Here is a 17,291-nt window from a genome sequence, read left to right as displayed (position 1 = left end):
CACACACACACACACACACACACACACACACACGCACACACACCTCCACGACAAGTAGCACCCAGAGGTACCGGCTGGCCCTGCAGTCGCATGGTCCCTTTGACGGAGCAGGTGTTTTTCTGCAACGTGTTAACGAGCACGGCCTGCTGTCATTTCCGCTTTAAATGGATGTCACAAATAGAACACACACACATACACACACTGCCTATCCTACTCTCCCAGAGAATTAGCCTAAAAAAGGTGATCAGAGTGTGTCTGTTGTCAGTGTAAGTGTGCGCCTGCATGCACATTTGCATCTTTGTCTGTTAGTATGTCTTCACAAGGTGTGTAATTGTGTTTGTGCATGTCAAGGAACGGCTGGTTAATTAAAAGGGGTTGAGATGTAAGGAACATTTGTGTCCTCCTGTTGTTTTTATTTCTGTTGTTTGAAAAGAGAACGTGAAATGTTTACACCGCTCCCTGCTTTGGAAAGTGTTGAGATTGTCAATTTCTTTCATTGGAGCTGTGCGTCTCAGTATTACTTCAGCCGCATACTCTGTATGTGTGCGCACAGTTTTCATCCCTGTATATGTACTCATCATACTCATCCAATTATGTGTGAATCCGCACATGTGTGCACTTTACTCCATGTGTGTAACCATGCTGTTTCCAGTAAGTGTTATCTGTGGTGTGGTAGTGTTTGACACTCATGTAATCCTGCAGCGGGATCTGATAAAGCTGTGGTTCCACCTTAATGCCAGTCTGTGTCAGGCAGTTGGGTTATACTCTGCCACCAGCTGCTCAACAGATGTTGTTATTTGTTGCTGCTGTCTAAGACGGGTCATTCTCTATGTGTAATCTTATCTCATCTCATGTCATCTCTACTCATCTCATTTTATCTCATCCCTCTTCTTTTCTCTTTGCTGGCGACCAGTGGTTTGTGCGTGTATGTGTTTTAATTGTGATTTCATACTGTATGTGTGTTTGTGTGTGTGTATATGTGTGTGTGCCTGTTTGGTAGAAGGGTCATCACCTCGACACCTGCCCATGTATCAGGCAGATGATGTTTCTGGCATGGATAGTTTGCTTGTTGTGCTGGTAAACATGTTTTTGCCATTTTTTACATGATAATCCGATCTGAATCTGGCAAGCACTGTGAGACTCATAGAGATATCGTGTGTTTATATGTGTGTGATATCCTTTGGACAGATGAGAGTTTAACGGACAGGCTCTTATCCCTTGAGGGAATAAAATCTGTATTTAAAATCATCATCATTATTGCTATTAATACTTCCCATATATCATCAGGGTCATCATAATCATCATTACCCCTGATTGCTCTATTGCCTTTAGCGTCATCATTGCTGTTGCCCTCATGATCTGAATTTGTGTCTGGTTTAACATATTTAACTTAAATTTTCATCCCTCTCTTTGTTGCCATCTTTTTCTGCAGGTGAATACATAAAGAACTGGCGGCCGCGTTACTTTCTGCTGAAGACAGACGGCTCATTCATCGGCTACAAAGAGAAACCTCAAGACGCAGACCTGCCCTACCCTCTAAATAACTTCTCTGTAGCAAGTACGTTGTCTACCACACATGTGTCAACATAGCCTCTAGGCACTGCTGTAATTTATCTGTATCTTTACACTGTATATACTGCTACGGGGTTAAGCTAACCTGGGCTCATGGAACAACAAAACACAGCTTTTAAAGGCTAACCTAGCTTGTTAACAATTTTATTGTCTGCTTTCCCTGCATGTGTGCATTTAACATGATAGTGAGGCCTAAGCTGGCCTGGATGAGTATATATCTTGCCTACTTCTAGAGGGGTTTGTGCTGAGTTAACTGCTGCTGTTTCCGTTTGTTTCGTGTCCCGGAGCTGGGCCTGCTCATCGTCATTGGGAGTGACAGCCTGCTTGCGTGCTCCGAGTAGCTCCAGCGTCTCCTGTTGACTTTTCCGTGAGCCCGCTCCTTGGTGTGTTAGTTCAGGTTTTAAAGGGACATTTACAAAAAGGTGTGTTGTGGGACAACAAGAAAACATCTCTTCAATCAAACATGTGTGGCCTGTTGCGTCCCTCCTCTTTAGGCTCTCCACCTCTGCTTCCTGAATCAACCCTCAATGAATCTTCCCCACACACCTGCAGTGCTGCATTAAATCAGCATCCACAAACACGTCCCCTCATTTGGGTGTCCATCTGACCCTGTCCATCAGCTAACCACGCCCACTTCTCTAAAGACACTAGACTAAATTCATAACAACACACAGAATAGGAAAACACTGTCCACATGCTTACAGATTCCCATCTGAATTATGCAGCTTTTAGATACCTGATGCACTAATTTGGAGGATCTTTTTGTTTTTGGTTATGTCAACACACATTTTACTGCCTTTGTTGTAAAATGCGCTAAGTTGCAACTGTAAGCAAGTTTACAGAGAGAGTAGCAATGTGTCCAAGTAATGCGTCTTTTCTGTACATATGACACCCATGTACACAGCACACTTCTTTGTATGTTTATAATTAACAGTGCTGATTATACTGTGACACATGCTGTAATTAACCAGACCCTCTATAGACGTTGGGAAAGAATGCCTTGCTCAAGGATGCTTCAGTTGGGACATGAACGTCTTCAAGTTAAAGGACATTTAATAGCCTATATCCTCTGATTGAACAGATATGTTTTTAAATGCCAATGCAAATCACCTCTGTCATGTAAATTGCAATGAGATGGTTCTTGAAATGCTCTTGTGGTTTCTTAACACAGATCCACAGTGAAGCACACAGTTATTGCATCAGTTTTACTCATGGTGTGACAAAACACGTTGGTTTGCTTTACAGGATTCACTGAGGGGTCTAATCAACCATTTATCAGTACATCATCTGTCTGCATCTTGTTAGCAAGCCCACAGTGTCTTTGACATGTGAAATTAACCAGCTAATGAGTTAACAACATTAATTTTAATGTCTCTCAGTCTCATTACTATCACCATCAACTCTCATTGTTCATACATTTAATGCAGTTTAGCAGTAAAACTTTGTGTCTGCTCTCCAGGCGTTCAGCCTTGGAATAAAAACTGTGGTCACTCTAACAACTGACAGGACCGACTTTCTACTACTTTATAGAACTGTTTTTTTACTTTATACTAAATGGTTTTTGACATTTTTGCTGGCATATCCTTTACTTTTTAAGACACAACACATTTTTTAATTTTAAATTAAAGGCCATAGGCTGTTCAAGCTTGGCTATTGGCTATTTAGAACTGATTCGTAAATAAAAGTGTTTATTTTTTAAGAAGTTTTCTTTTTATTCCCTCCAGACTCTGCTGCTATACTGTAGCTATCACACTAGTGAGTAGTACACACAAGATAAGCTGTACACAGCACACAGATTCAAAATAGATACATCTGTAATAATGGTGGTTTTAGAAGACCCCAAAGTGGACTTATTTAAACTTAATTGAACATCATGGTAGTACTGTCACTTCTGGCATTGGGTAAACCTATCAATCAGATAATAACTTTCTTCAACACATAAACATACCGTATACCATACAGCATATGTCCCTCTAATGAATAAATGGTTGCATGATGTGTAGTTGTTAACATACATAGATATAATCTTGCATAATAATAAAGGTGCCGAGCTTGTTTTCCACTTCTTGGCCCGTGATCTGTTTCAGATACCACTATATCTAATGGATTTACTAGATTTGGACATGGCAGCCATAATTTTCTTTAAATTAAGGTATAACCATTATCAAATATTTTAGTTCAATGGCTTTAGAAGAGTGCTTTGTGAAAATATCTGCAGAACAGTCAGGGACAGTGAGGATCGCTGATGGAGGGGACGATAGAAGAGGAAAATGATGACGAATGGTAGAATATAAACTGATACCACCGAGAAAACAATAAAGAATGGTACATCAAAGGATGGGGGAGGAGAAAGAAATATAGGAGTCCAGAAGGGAGGACAAGCATGGGGAATGAGCGATGGCAGTCAATCGGAGGGGGCAGAGGAAGAGAGAATTGGAAACTTGGGGAGGAGAAAGGAAGAAAAGAGAGGACAGAGATAGAGGAATGATTAGGGTAGGGAGCAACGGATGGGAGATGGAGAGAGGGATGGAGGGATGGAGGGATTGCAGAGTGAGGCTTTTGTGGATGAAATATGGGGGAGAGAAAGGGAGGATGAGAGGAGGAGGAGAGGATCATCAGTGCTGAACAGACAGGGAGGAGGAGACGAAGACAGGATTGGGGAACGAGGAAAAAAGGGAGAGGAATAGAGTTTGTGAGGAGGACAAGCCAGGCCATACATCCGGCCCCGGCTGCTTGGCACAGCACTGGCATTGCCACATCTGTTGCCCAAAGCTGGGTGGCCAGGTGGCGTGTGTACGTGTTTCTTTATGTGTGTGTGTGTGTGTGTGTGCGCACGTGTTTGTGTGTGTGTGTGTGTGTGTGTGTGTGTGTGTGTGTGTGTGTGTGTGTGTGTGTGTGTGTGTGTGTGTGTGTGTGTGAACAACAGAAGTGGTCAGATGGAACAGAGATGGTACAGGCCTGTTCCCTGCAGAGGGACTCATACATACAAGCCTGTCGCTCACACACACACACTTGCTCACACACACTAGTGCATGCACTCACATACACCCACAAAACTGCTACACAGATTTCACAATTGCCTACTGTGGCAAACAACCCAATTTCAGCTAACATTCAAACTTCAATATCACTTTAACGTTTGTGTGTGTGTGTGTGTGTGTGTGTGTGTGTGTGTGTGTGTGTGTGTGTGTGTGTTTGTGTTTGTGTGTGTGTGTGCGCTTTTTGGCATCAACCATAGCATGACCTTGTTTTCTGGCAACACAGTAGGCCATGTTCACGAGTCAGGTAGTAACTTCTGTGTGTGTGGTTGTGGGTGTGTGTGAGAGAATTTACATCGAAACTCTGCCATGTGGTCAACGTGAATGGTGTTGTCATTAACCTTCCTGTCTATATTTAGGTTGAGCCATGACGTGCTGTGCTGTGCCACACTTAAACAGAAAGTAATTGGAAGAAGGGAGAGGAGAGGAGAGAGTGGTGGAGAGAGTGGAGGAGAGAGGGTGGCGAGAGATTGACAGTAGACAAGAGGAGAACAGAGGGAAATGTAGAGTGATATACGTAGAACAAAGAAGAAGTGGTAGAGATGAGAGGACAAAAGATGGATCATTATGCTCTTTTACATCAGCTCTTGTCCCCAATAACCAGAGAGACTGCTGAGGGACAATGAAGATGCATTCCTTCCCACAGTGAGCTCACAGGCCCATCTGGCTATGTGTGCGTACGTTTCTGCGTTTGTGTACTGTATTATGCATGTGTGTAAAAAAGGCCTACTGTATTGCACATTTTCACAGAAATGTGTCTCTTCGGATCTTTGCCAGATGCGTATGTGCTGCAACACATAATATCCCTTGGCACAGGAAAGCAACATTATTTGAATCATCTGTTGCTGAAGTTATTGCATATTTTAAAATAACAAATTTAAAACCAAGCTGCATTTGTTTCTTAATTGTACAGGCCTACATTATTTCACTATAGGTTTTTATCACAGCAGGGTACAGTCACAGAGCACAGTAACTAATAGCATTAGCAATGGCTCTGTTCTATTCAAGTGTCCCAAGTAAGCTATAACAGTGTAACAGTGAGCCAGAATGCATAATACAAGGACCCTAAAACTCAAGCCGCTACATTTTTATTTATTTACACCTGAGCTCTTCCGTGTCTGACAAAATGTCTTAAAACACCTAAAAACTTTATTTTGCTTAGATTCTTTTAAACCAACTTTAATTGGTGCTTAAGACAATTTTAATTTTACTTATCTATAACATCGCATTGCAAGTTAATTTAATGAACATTCTATTAATATACGTACCGGATGCAGTGAAGAATATGATAATTGAAATTCAAGAAAATGCATCAATAACTGCACCAAAGATGAGGAAAAACCCAACCAACACAAAAGACATACAAGTAAAACCCCTCATGTACATTATAAGTACTCATGAGTCTGAGCAAACCGAAAGGTTTACATTTAACATGTTGTGATTGATATCAGCTCTTTAGTTCAGGATAAAACCACATGTCACTAAATGCACCCTCGCCACACTTGAATCATATTTTAGGTTCAGTTAGTAGATCCTAGCTCTTCCATGTTCCATTTTCTTTCTCCCTCTTTGCGCTATTAGTTGCAGAAACATTGTAATTGTACTGAAAGACAGCACTGTCTCTCTGGCTGCCTGTTTCAGAATGTCAGCTAATGAAGACGGAGAGGCCGAAGCCAAACACCTTCATCATACGATGCCTCCAGTGGACCACCGTCATCGAGAGGACCTTCCACGTGGACTCGCCTGATGAGAGGTCAGTTCAAAACTTTTAGAGTTCTTAGAGCATCCTCTAGTCATTGTTGGTCAGTGAACAACAAGGATGTTTTCATTTATGGAAATGGTGTCCCCCTAAATCACTCTAAAAAGAGCTCTAATTTTATATATCAGGTCAGTAGTCTTGATTCAAATTTTAGATGCTAAGAGAATACTGTACAAACGTATTATTTAGCCAGAGCTTTCTTTAACAGGTTCGAGCTAAGATGCTTTTAGACAAAGAGGTTATTGAATGTATACTGCCTATGTATACTGCCTATATACCGTTTACCGTCTTATATTCATCATATAGCAGAAGTTTTGGTAAAAAAATGACATGTAAGCTAGTTAAAACCTATGTTTATTCCTCAACGCAAAAGGTTCAGAGTTCAAGTCCGACCTGTGATGGTTTCCTGCATGTCTCTGCCCCTCTCCCCACTTTTATATCTGAGCTGTCCTGTCCATTAAAGGCTGAAATGCCCAATACTGTTTCAAAAGTCATTTACATGAGGAAGCAATTCAAAACTTTACATAATGTTTCTTGCATATGTACCGTTTTTAACAATAAAGACATTATGTACAATTTCTGTTCAAGTAAAATAAAGAAAAATAAACATGCCAAACTTCTTTAAATGATCATGACATTTGACTAAGTGTAGATACACAATAAATACAAATCATGCAGGTAAAAGTATCATCAAGGGCAGAGGTATATGAGGTTTGTACTCTAGATGTTTTAGGTGTGTGTTTGAGGGGAAAGAGACAGAGTGGGAAGGAGACCTTTCAAGTAGCGTTGGCATAAATTCTCCAGCTGCTCAGTTCCTTTCTGAGGAGCTGAGGTGTTTATCTCCAGAAAATGAACAGCTTTGCCCAGAAGACCACAGATGCTTCTGTGCATCCTTTGAGTTTGTGTGTGTTTTAATGTGTGTGTGTGTGTGTGTGTGTGTGTGTGTGTGTGTGTGTGTGTGTGTGTGTGTGTGTGTGTGTGTGTGTGTGTGTGTGTGTGTGTGTGTGTGTGTGTGTGTGTGTGTGTGTGTGTGTGTGTGTGTGTGTGTGTGTGTGTGTGTGTGTGTGTGTGTGTGTGTGTGTGTGTGTGTGTGTGTGTGTGTGTGTTACTGTATTTGTTATACTGTATCAGTCCTGGCAGGGCTCCAACTACCACAGCCCCAGCGTGAGCAGAGAGGGTTGCACGTGTTGGCATGGTGCCTGACTGTAGGCAGGCCCATTATCTCTCATTAGCAAAAAAAAAAAAACTCATTATACAAAAAACACTCTAACCAAGAGAGAGAGCATTTATCTGCTGCCTGACCTTGAGAGAGTTCCCATTGCTTTTCATGTTGCTACACGCACACACACACATCATGGGTGCCACAAATTCAGTGCTCCATTGTTGTAAATAGACTGTAACTTGAGTTTGCCCTTGTTTTGGAGTGTGTAGGGTACGTTCAGAAGTCTTTGCAGTAGAAAGGGATTCAGATCTCAAAAACACACTGCTCTGTTTAAGTTCAGATAGATGTTCTTTCAGATCCCTCAAGGAAACATATGGGCATCTAACTCCAAACAAAACAAAAGACACAGGGGTGATCGTTTGGGAGGCAAACAGGTTTCATTATTATGATCTTCTCACGGCTTACACTGGGTAAGTTTATTTGAAAGTGCACACTCGTAAATCCCAACTTGCTTCTCTGGAGTGCTGAGGATTTCTAAATATTTGAATATCATCTTTGGTTCACCTTAGTTCAAGCTCTTTAGTGTGTGTCTGCTAACATGTCACTCTTGCGCATACAGTAGCACAGGATTAACACTGTTTGAGTGAAGATCAGTGGGAGGAATTCTAAAGAGAGTTCAGAGAACCCAGTGCAGTTTTGAGTGAAACATTGTCAACATTTTTTTGTTTAAAATCTGAAATATTACAGACAACAACATGATTCTCTTATGTGTAATTAACCAGATTTACTATTTCAGGAGACTGATGAACATTAGAAATGGCTTTAAGTTCAAATTTAGTCTCATTACCATTTCTCTTCTCAGAGGGATCCAAGGCCCTGTTTATAAACCATTATATTTATCATTGTTAAATATAGTTAAACTGATGCATGGCTGGCCTTCTGCTATGATGCTGGTCTCTCTCACACACACACACACACACACACACACACACACACACACCACACACACACACACACACACACACACACACACACACACCACACACCACACAACCGCTTTCTCTCAAGATGTTGAACAGCACCGCTAATGGAAAGTCAATGGGGAGGAACAATGTTCAAACAATAATGCATTGTTCCCTTAATGCATGGGTGTGCATTTACATACACGCAGATACTTGCACACCACACCCCACACACACACACCACCACACACACACACACACACACACACCCACACACACCCACACACACACCACACACGCCACACACACCCAACGCACAGACTGGTAGGCATTAGTTCGCTCCATGATCATTGCTCATTTGGTTGATTCTCTAGCTGACCATGTTTCCTCCTGTTGAACAAATAGGTGTTTATGTTATGAATAGACCTTAGTGCCTTTAAAAACCTGGTTAAATAAGCGCACTGCGTGTGTGTGTGTGTGTGTGTGTGTGTGTGTGTGTGTGTGTGTGTGTGTGTGTGTGTGTGTGTGTGTGTGTGTGTGTGTGTGTGTGTGTGTGTGTGAGAGACGGGGCATAGGGACAATAATAATTTCAATTCAATCATTTTATTATAGTATCAATTCATAACAAAGTTATCTCAAGACACTTTACAGATAGACCACACTCCAGAATTTACAAGGACCCAACAGTTCTAGTAGTTTCCTCAGAGCAAGCACAGACGTGCGACAGTGGCGAGGAAAAACTGCCTTTTAGGCAGAAACCTCGGTCAGACCCAGGCTCTTGGTAGGCGGTGTCTGACGGGCCGGTTCATATGAATGAAACAAATGATACCTTTGCTTCTGACCTTTGAATGTTCAATTCCTGTTGAAACTATCAGAATTATGTTGATCCAAGTTAAAGGAAAAAACTTGAGTAAATAATAACTTTCTTTGATGATTAATCATATTATTTTCTTGATTAACTCCTGTTAAAATTCCCCTGAGCACAAAGCGACACATTCGTATTGCTTGTTTTATTTGACCACCAGTCCAATCCCCATCGATATTCAGTTTATTATAATATATGACCAGCAAATATCACATCATCATATTCAAAGAGCTGAAAGAAGTATTTGGTAGTTTTGCTAAAGTAATTACTATGATGAGATATACTGTATCTTTTTTTCTCTCTCTCTCTCTCTCTCTCTCTCTGTCTCTCTCTCTCTCTCTCATTTTTATCCAACTAAACCGTAATGTGGGCAGAAGCAGTGGATGGGATACAGTAGGTGTTGGTAACGGTTCTTACCAAAAAAATTGTCTTGTTGTGTGTTGTAAACTCAGAGATGAGTGGACAGAGGCCATCCAGATGGTGGCCGACAAGCTGCAGAGACAAGAGGAAGAAAGGATCCAGTGCAGCCCCACCTCCAACATCGACAACATGGTCGAGGAGGAGATGGACATCTCCACCACACACCACAAACGCAAGGTACACAATAGTGCACTCCAGATGTACTGTATCATTGCTGTACATTGTCATGTAATGGGTTACAACCTGCAATTTCAAAAATGGTCCAGGGAGTCACAGGTTTGTGTCAACTAATGAAATGCTGCCCTGTAACAACAAGGATGGGAATTGGCTTTTTTTCCACATTAAAGGCAAGTAAAAGCAGTCATGCAAAGCAAATTTTGTGAATGCCTTTAGTATCAAAGGCATAGGCTACACGTGGGTAAAATTGAAAATAGATGTATCAAGCAAATTGTCAGTACAGCAAGAGGCCCCTACGGGCCCCACACCATATACGTTGTTTTTAAAAAATTGATTTAGTTTTTTGCTACTTGTGTTTAGATAACATTTTAAAAAGCTTCAGCTTATTTTGCAAAATGACAAAAGGGTTTTGTAGAAAAATGTTGATTATATTCCTTAAAGCATGTTATCGAAAAAAAGAAGAAAAAAGTATTGGTACTGAAACTCAGGGATTTTCAAACAATACTGGTGCCAAAGGTCATTATATACAAACTATTTAACTTGAAGCACAGATGAATTGATGACATTCTGCATTTCCCTCCCCAAGACAATGAGTGACTTTGACTACTTAAAGCTGCTGGGAAAGGGAACCTTTGGTAAAGTGATTCTTGTTCGAGAAAAGGCCAGCGGAAAATACTACGCCATGAAAATCCTTAAAAAAGAAGTCATCATAGCCAAGGTTAGTCTGGCCGACTGTTCATCTACTAATCATGCTTATCTTTTTTTTATTGTATTTTGAATGGACCACATACAAATTGAGTTTAAAGCCTTTTTCCGACTACTTCCAATTTGAGTGTCAGATGTCAGTATTTGATGTTTTGACTACATTTCGTGGGGTGATCTTTAACTAGTTTCTTATTTATTTGGTTGATTGAACATATTTTTACCATATCTGTGCAGGATGAAGTGGCTCACACACTCACAGAGAGCAGAGTACTGAAAAACACCAGGCACCCCTTTCTCACTGTAAGTACCTCAAATGCACAAATGGTTTAGATTCAGACACATGTGCATATGTAAATGTATCGACATCCGTATGAGTACATGTTGCATACGCAGACAGCATATTGATCCTATACAGTATATAGTGATATATATGCTGAGTCTCTTGAGGCTAATTAGGAGTTAGGTACCAAATTGTAGTACATTAACGGCCACATCTGTTAGCTTTACACACTGTCTTTGATGTACACCAACACGAGTCTCTGCTCATTTCTATCACACTCTCTGGAAACACACACACAGACACACACAAACACACACACTGTCATGAGAGCAATTACAGTTCACATTTAAGTTCACGCTTGCAGCCACAAAGGGACTCAGACAAACTATTCTTTTGTTTAACAGCTTTCACTGTTGAAGGAAAACACACCTATTTGCTTTTAATAAGCAAATACTGAAATAAACAGTTTAAAACTATGAATGATTACGTTTTTCTGCTTGTGCTGTTTAAACTTTAATGGGACCAGACTTCTTGCTGCGTGCAATGTTGCTCATTCACTTCACTGTTCTCTGTATATATAGTGCATGCACTGTAGAAGACAAATACATAGTGTATTTTTTGTCAAAGTCAAAACATTATATTTGATGTTATTCAAGTCACCCCCCCGGTACAGAAATAAAATATAAAGCTATTGTGTCAGTAAATACTTCATGATAAATAGCCCTGGATTAGTAACAATCACTTGTACACTACATTTTCCATTGTACTGTGGAATAATTGGAGTTCACTATTTAATGCAAGGTTTAATACATCTGGCTACATGAGGGCAAATTGAAAAAAAATAAAGCAACAGACACAAATAACATTCGCGGCCAAAACTGTTCCTTAAATGGATTTATGTTTAAGACACACATGAATCAATTAAGTTATATAAATTGTGTGTGTGTGTGTGTGTGTGTGTGTGTGTGTGTGTGTGTGTGTGTGTGTGTGTGTGTGTGTGTGTGTGTGTGTGTGTGTGTGTGTGTGTGTGTGTGTGTGTGTGTGTGTGTGTGTGTGTGTGTGTGTGTGTGTGTGTGTGTGTGTGTGTGTGTGTGTGTGTGTGTGTTTGTTTGTTTGTGTGTGTGTGTTTGTGTGGGTGGTTCTCCTCCATTCAGTCATTGAAGTATTCATTCCAGACTAAAGACCGCCTCTGTTTCGTCATGGAGTATGTAAACGGAGGAGAGGTAAGAAGCACACACTTTCAGGATGGTTGTTCTGTATGTGCTTACCCGTCTTTGTATTACTGCTTTGAACAGCCAGTTAAACCACAACTCCACCACACCAACTGACTGAGATTAGGCACTCCACATATTCTACTGTAAACTCAAAGCGTGTGTCAAAAGTCAGACGAACCTAAACTAAGATGACTCTGTCTTAGCTCTTTTGTCCTAATTCTAATGAGTAAATATTTGTTAAATAACAGTTATATATTGGGGTTATTTGATAATATTGATTTTTAAAGGATTGTATTGAATTAAAAAGGATAAAATGATTTTATCAATTTAAAAAGTATTTTATTGATTTAAAAACAATTGTATCGCTTCCGCTAAAGAAAATAGTCTGTTCCGTCTCTACAGTTGGAACAAGGTGAATGGGAGTTCTTTGGGAATATTTATTTTGACCTTTCTGTTCTCATTCATCTTGTTTCCTTCTTGTACAGGCGCTGCAGTTGACACACCTGTAAACACAATGTTGCAGTGTAACTAATTAACGTTATTGTCCCTACGGCGGACGTTACTGCGTAGACTGTATATAAAGATGTAGCAATATGCGTTCACCAGATTTGCTGCCTTGTCTGAATTGATCTGACTGATCTAGCTCCACATTTCCCCAGGTTTTGCCACAGATGATAAATAACCCAAACTTCTTTTAGCGGATTGATGGCTTTCCTCCAGAGTGATCAGAACTGCGTCCATGGCAACGCTCTGCTATGCATGGCAACGGCCTGTTATACTTAGCAACGATCTGTTCTAAAGAATTAGCAGCATTAGAATTTCTCCAGATTCAACCAAGCTGTGCAATAAACAAAATTAATATAGAATGTATACCAAGTGTAAATTAGTTGTTTTAAATATTATTTCAGATGTTTTCCTATACATCTGTTTGGGTTTATAAATGTCTCTTACAGATAACACTCAGTTTTTACATAGGGAAATAATGTGTAAATGGAGATGTGTGACTCTGCAACAGTAGTGCAGCACAGGAATGTTAAGACGGGCAAACGTTCAAGAAGTACCAAAAGTTTGGCTGTTCGATTGCTTTCTAACACAGTTAATTTGTCAACCAACTGGCCTCTCGCTTGCCTTCTCATCTTTCTTTTCCGTTCTATCCCTCTCCTGCTTGTGTCTATTTATGAACACACCTATGGGGCAGAAATAGCCAAAATGACAGTCGGAGACGAAATGAGTTTGGAATCCCCCACTTTTCCATTTCTCAGATTTTTAATCGGGCCGTTTTCGCAATCTTGGTTCATTCCCTCAGTGTAACTGTCACCTGCTCCCTTCCCAGTTAGTTAGGCAGTTCAGCCAGCGCCAGGCTTGAGCAAACACACACACACACACACACACACACACACACACACACACACACACACACACACACAAGAGAAAACACCCGCAAACACACACATACTTAGACAAACACACAGCACATTTTTACCTCAAGCGACAAATTGTGACCACACATGCCTCAAAAACACACACACACACAACACACACACACACACACACACACACACACACACACACACACACACACACACACAACCTATTACAAACCTGCCTCAGTCACAGCTGCCAGTACACTGATGAAGGCCCACCTGTCGTGTTACCCCCTTTCACCGCACCCCCACCACACACACATACTGACACCATTTACACAAGGTGGTCTGTGAGCATCACTCCAGCGGCCATATGCAAACCTCCCTGAACAATTAATGGGGAGATGTGCGCCCCTTGGCCTCATGGGTAATTTGTACGACTTGACTGGTGTGCCACAGCAGGCTGATGTCATTTTGGTGCCACATGTGTAGCTGTTTGACAGTGACAACTTGACAGAGAGAGAGAGAGAGAGAGAAAGAGAGAGAGAAAGAGAGAGAGAGATGAACGGAATGTGAGGTGAGTTATAAAAAGGCAAGATGGAGGAGAAACGGCAGGTCACACCACCTGGGAAATAAAAGCGAGTTGTGTACTCTTTAAAGTATGGAAATGAGCTTCTTGCCAAAAACAGAGAAGGATGGGTTTGAGAATAGAGTAAATGAAAACAGAGGCTCAGGGGGCAAGGCCAGTTAGGCCACTAATGAGTGCTGCACTGGAGGCAGTTGAAATGGGAGGGTGGGGGGAGTGTTGGCGGCGGCTGCAGCAGCGGTCGGCCTGTCTTTAACTAGACTGGTGTATTGATTAAACCCTTGATTTGGCCCCTGTTGCCGAACTCCACGTCAGCACCATGCCAACCTAGCCCAGAGGGTAGCATGGAAGAGGTATGTGACTGTGTGTGTGTGTGTGCGTGTGCGTGTGCGTGCGCCGAGGGGGGCTGCTAGATGAGGCGCCAGCTGCTGAGCGCTTCCACCCGCCCTCCTCCGAGACTCGCCCACCCCCCACCCTCCCACCCAGTCCCACTCCGTGTGCACCCCTCACACACACACACACACACACACACACACACACACACACACAAACACACACACCCCGTTCACCCTCCCCTCCGCTATCTATCATCTCAATATGGTGCGGGCAGCCAGTTTGTGTTGTGCTAATTTCCTCCAATAAATCAGTAATTATTGCTGTGCCGTCCCTGCTGTCTCTACCCTCTCTCTCTCTCCCCCCGCCTTCTCTCCGTCTCTCCCTCTCTCACCCTCACTCTTCTCCCGCAGCTGTTTTTCCATTTGTCCAGAGAGCGGGTGTTCTCAGAGGAGCGCACGCGCTTCTACGGCGCCGAGATTGTCTCGGCTCTTGACTACCTGCATTCAGCCAAGATTGTGTACCGGGACCTCAAGGTAAACAGAAACAGAGAGGGAAGGCTAGTTGGGGGGCATGGATGAGAGTGATCAGATATTTGAGGGAAAACTTTTTTTAGCCCCCCATCCAGTTTTCATCCAGGAGGAGAGGAGTTGCTCAGGATGTGTATTAATTAAAGAAAGGGACAGGGACAAGCTCAAACAGACATAAAGCAGTAAATAAGTGTGGGACGTGGAGACAGGCAGGGAGGGAGAGGGGAAGGAAGGGGGTCCTGATGCCACAGAGGTAGAGAGGTAGATGGCTCTGTCTGAGCTTCTGCCTGGCAGCCTTGGCCCCAGCCCTGCTCACAGCAGCCAAGAAAACAGAAAGGAGAAAAAGAGCGAGAAAAACACTTCAGCCATTAAAATTAAAAGGATTAGTGGCTCCACTACACGCCTGAAGTTTATTTCCCTACTCTGCTTGTTTGTGTATCTGAGTGTGTGTACTGTCCCTATGTGGGGTAGAGCAATATGGTTCTTGTTACCTGTAAAACCTTGACTCCACCTTACAGAAAAAGTATTTTAGTCAATTAAAAAAGCAGTATTGTGTTGATTCTCAGTCACAAATGATGAGAATAAAATATTATTCCATGCCTTTGCAATCAATTTCTGATGGTGAAAGTTGAATTGTGGGAATTTATATTTGTATGTATATTTTATTTTCCTTCCAGTTGGAAAACCTCATGCTGGATAAAGATGGCCATATCAAGATCACTGATTTCGGCCTCTGCAAGGAGGGCATCACAGACGCTGCTACAATGAAGACCTTCTGTGGCACGCCCGAGTACCTTGCACCTGAGGTAACTTTTTTATTTGTTTTCTTTCTCTCTTTCATTTCATAATTTTTAATTTTATCTTCTAAGATGTTTCTTTCATAAATTGAAGTATTTTCTTTTATCTTTACCACCATTTTAACCATGTGTTCACTACTGTATGTAGCCCTACAATTACAGTAAAGTATAAATTACCGTAGAATAATCATTCATTCCTGGGTGTCTAACAACCAAAAGTAAGGTATGATGTACATGTATAAGGTAAAATATAATGTCTATGCTTTAAAATTGATAAAGCATAGTATCGCAATATTTTCCGGACGTCAAGTATCCATCTATTATTATATATGTGTTGGTCCGTTTGTCTGCTTGACAATCCCATTTTGCAGAAATAAAATGTAAGTAAAATGAGCAAACAGAGACATTTATCTTTTCAAATAAAACAGATGTTTTCGGGGACATGATTTGAAATTGGGAAAAATTTGAAGATGGAAAACGGTAAGAAATTGCAATCTTTCGCAGAATATTGCAATATATTTAAAATCGCAATAATATGGTATTGTGACATACGTATTGTGATGATGTTGTATCGTTTGAAACCTTACAGTGGAATTTATGCATAGACATTTTAATTTGAAGATTTCACAGGCAAACACTTTCCGTAAAATCAGGGTGAACAGTAAATATGCCGCTTATTGTGTGAATGAGAGTGTTGGTGGAATTGGAAAAGGGCACAGCACAAACACACATAACTACGTTCTTGTAATAGTTTTTTGTAGCCATCCGCTGTCCAGCCATCAGCACTGCTTCACTAGAAGGCCAGCAGATCAACTGGCGAGAGCGTTGCAGGACTGTGGGTGGTGGAGACAGAGCGGTGTAGATGTGAAGATGAATGAGGAAGGGACAGGCATAGTGTATATTCCACTTAAAAAAGTATGGAGGACAATTTGGCGAGGCATTTTGTGCTTTTTTTTAGAGTCCCTTCCTTTGCGTGCCAAAAGCCGATTGGAAGCTGTTGGTTATTTTTCACAGGATGTGCGTCTGTGTGCATTTATGTGTGTGTGATTGCAGTAGAAAGTGCGGGCTAAAGCGAGGCAGATGGCGGCAGATGGGCGAGGTTGGAGGAAGGTGCTCGGAAAAAACCTGGAAATCTACACCACCGCCGCCGCCACTCACCCGCCCGCACGCTCTGCTCGCCCGCCCGCGTGTAAAAATAACACAGTTTGCTCGGAGCCAAGTTACAGAGATGCAAAGTAGCCGGGATTAAAAAGAGAGAGGGGGAGGTGGGGTTTGAAGACAGAGGAAGATGAGAAAGGAGAGAAAATATTTCAGGGTTACAGGAGTGAAATTCACATAGTTCCCATGTTTGCCATCAGTGAAAAGGGCAGATGAGAAGTGAATAAGAAGGTTTGTGTCTGCTGCGTGCCTAAAGGAACTCAAATACTTCAAACAACACTATAAGCGAATAGTTCTTTAGCCGAACATGCAAAGCATTAGATCGAATGTTATTTGTTTCAAGGATAGTCAAAAATAAAGATTAATGAA

General features: G+C 41.6%; 1 protein-coding gene across 1 annotated transcript in view; it reads left to right on the top strand.

Moving 5' to 3' along the window:
• The window catches only part of akt3a (v-akt murine thymoma viral oncogene homolog 3a), a 59,182-nt gene that overhangs the window by 31,339 nt on the left and 10,552 nt on the right, over positions 1–17,291 (top strand). Inside the window, exons 3-10 of the mRNA XM_032540969.1 lie at positions 1,433–1,558; positions 6,252–6,363; positions 9,811–9,955; positions 10,542–10,673; positions 10,895–10,960; positions 12,095–12,163; positions 14,851–14,973; positions 15,645–15,773. Of these exons, the coding sequence (XP_032396860.1) occupies positions 1,433–1,558; positions 6,252–6,363; positions 9,811–9,955; positions 10,542–10,673; positions 10,895–10,960; positions 12,095–12,163; positions 14,851–14,973; positions 15,645–15,773 (902 nt within the window). The remainder of the gene's footprint in view (positions 1–1,432; positions 1,559–6,251; positions 6,364–9,810; positions 9,956–10,541; positions 10,674–10,894; positions 10,961–12,094; positions 12,164–14,850; positions 14,974–15,644; positions 15,774–17,291) is intronic.

The sequence above is a fragment of the Etheostoma spectabile genome, chromosome 17 (genome assembly GCF_008692095.1).
Source record: "Etheostoma spectabile isolate EspeVRDwgs_2016 chromosome 17, UIUC_Espe_1.0, whole genome shotgun sequence".
In the NCBI taxonomy this organism is placed as follows: domain Eukaryota; kingdom Metazoa; phylum Chordata; class Actinopteri; order Perciformes; family Percidae; genus Etheostoma; species Etheostoma spectabile.
This window is presented reverse-complemented; position numbering and strand designations above follow the sequence as displayed.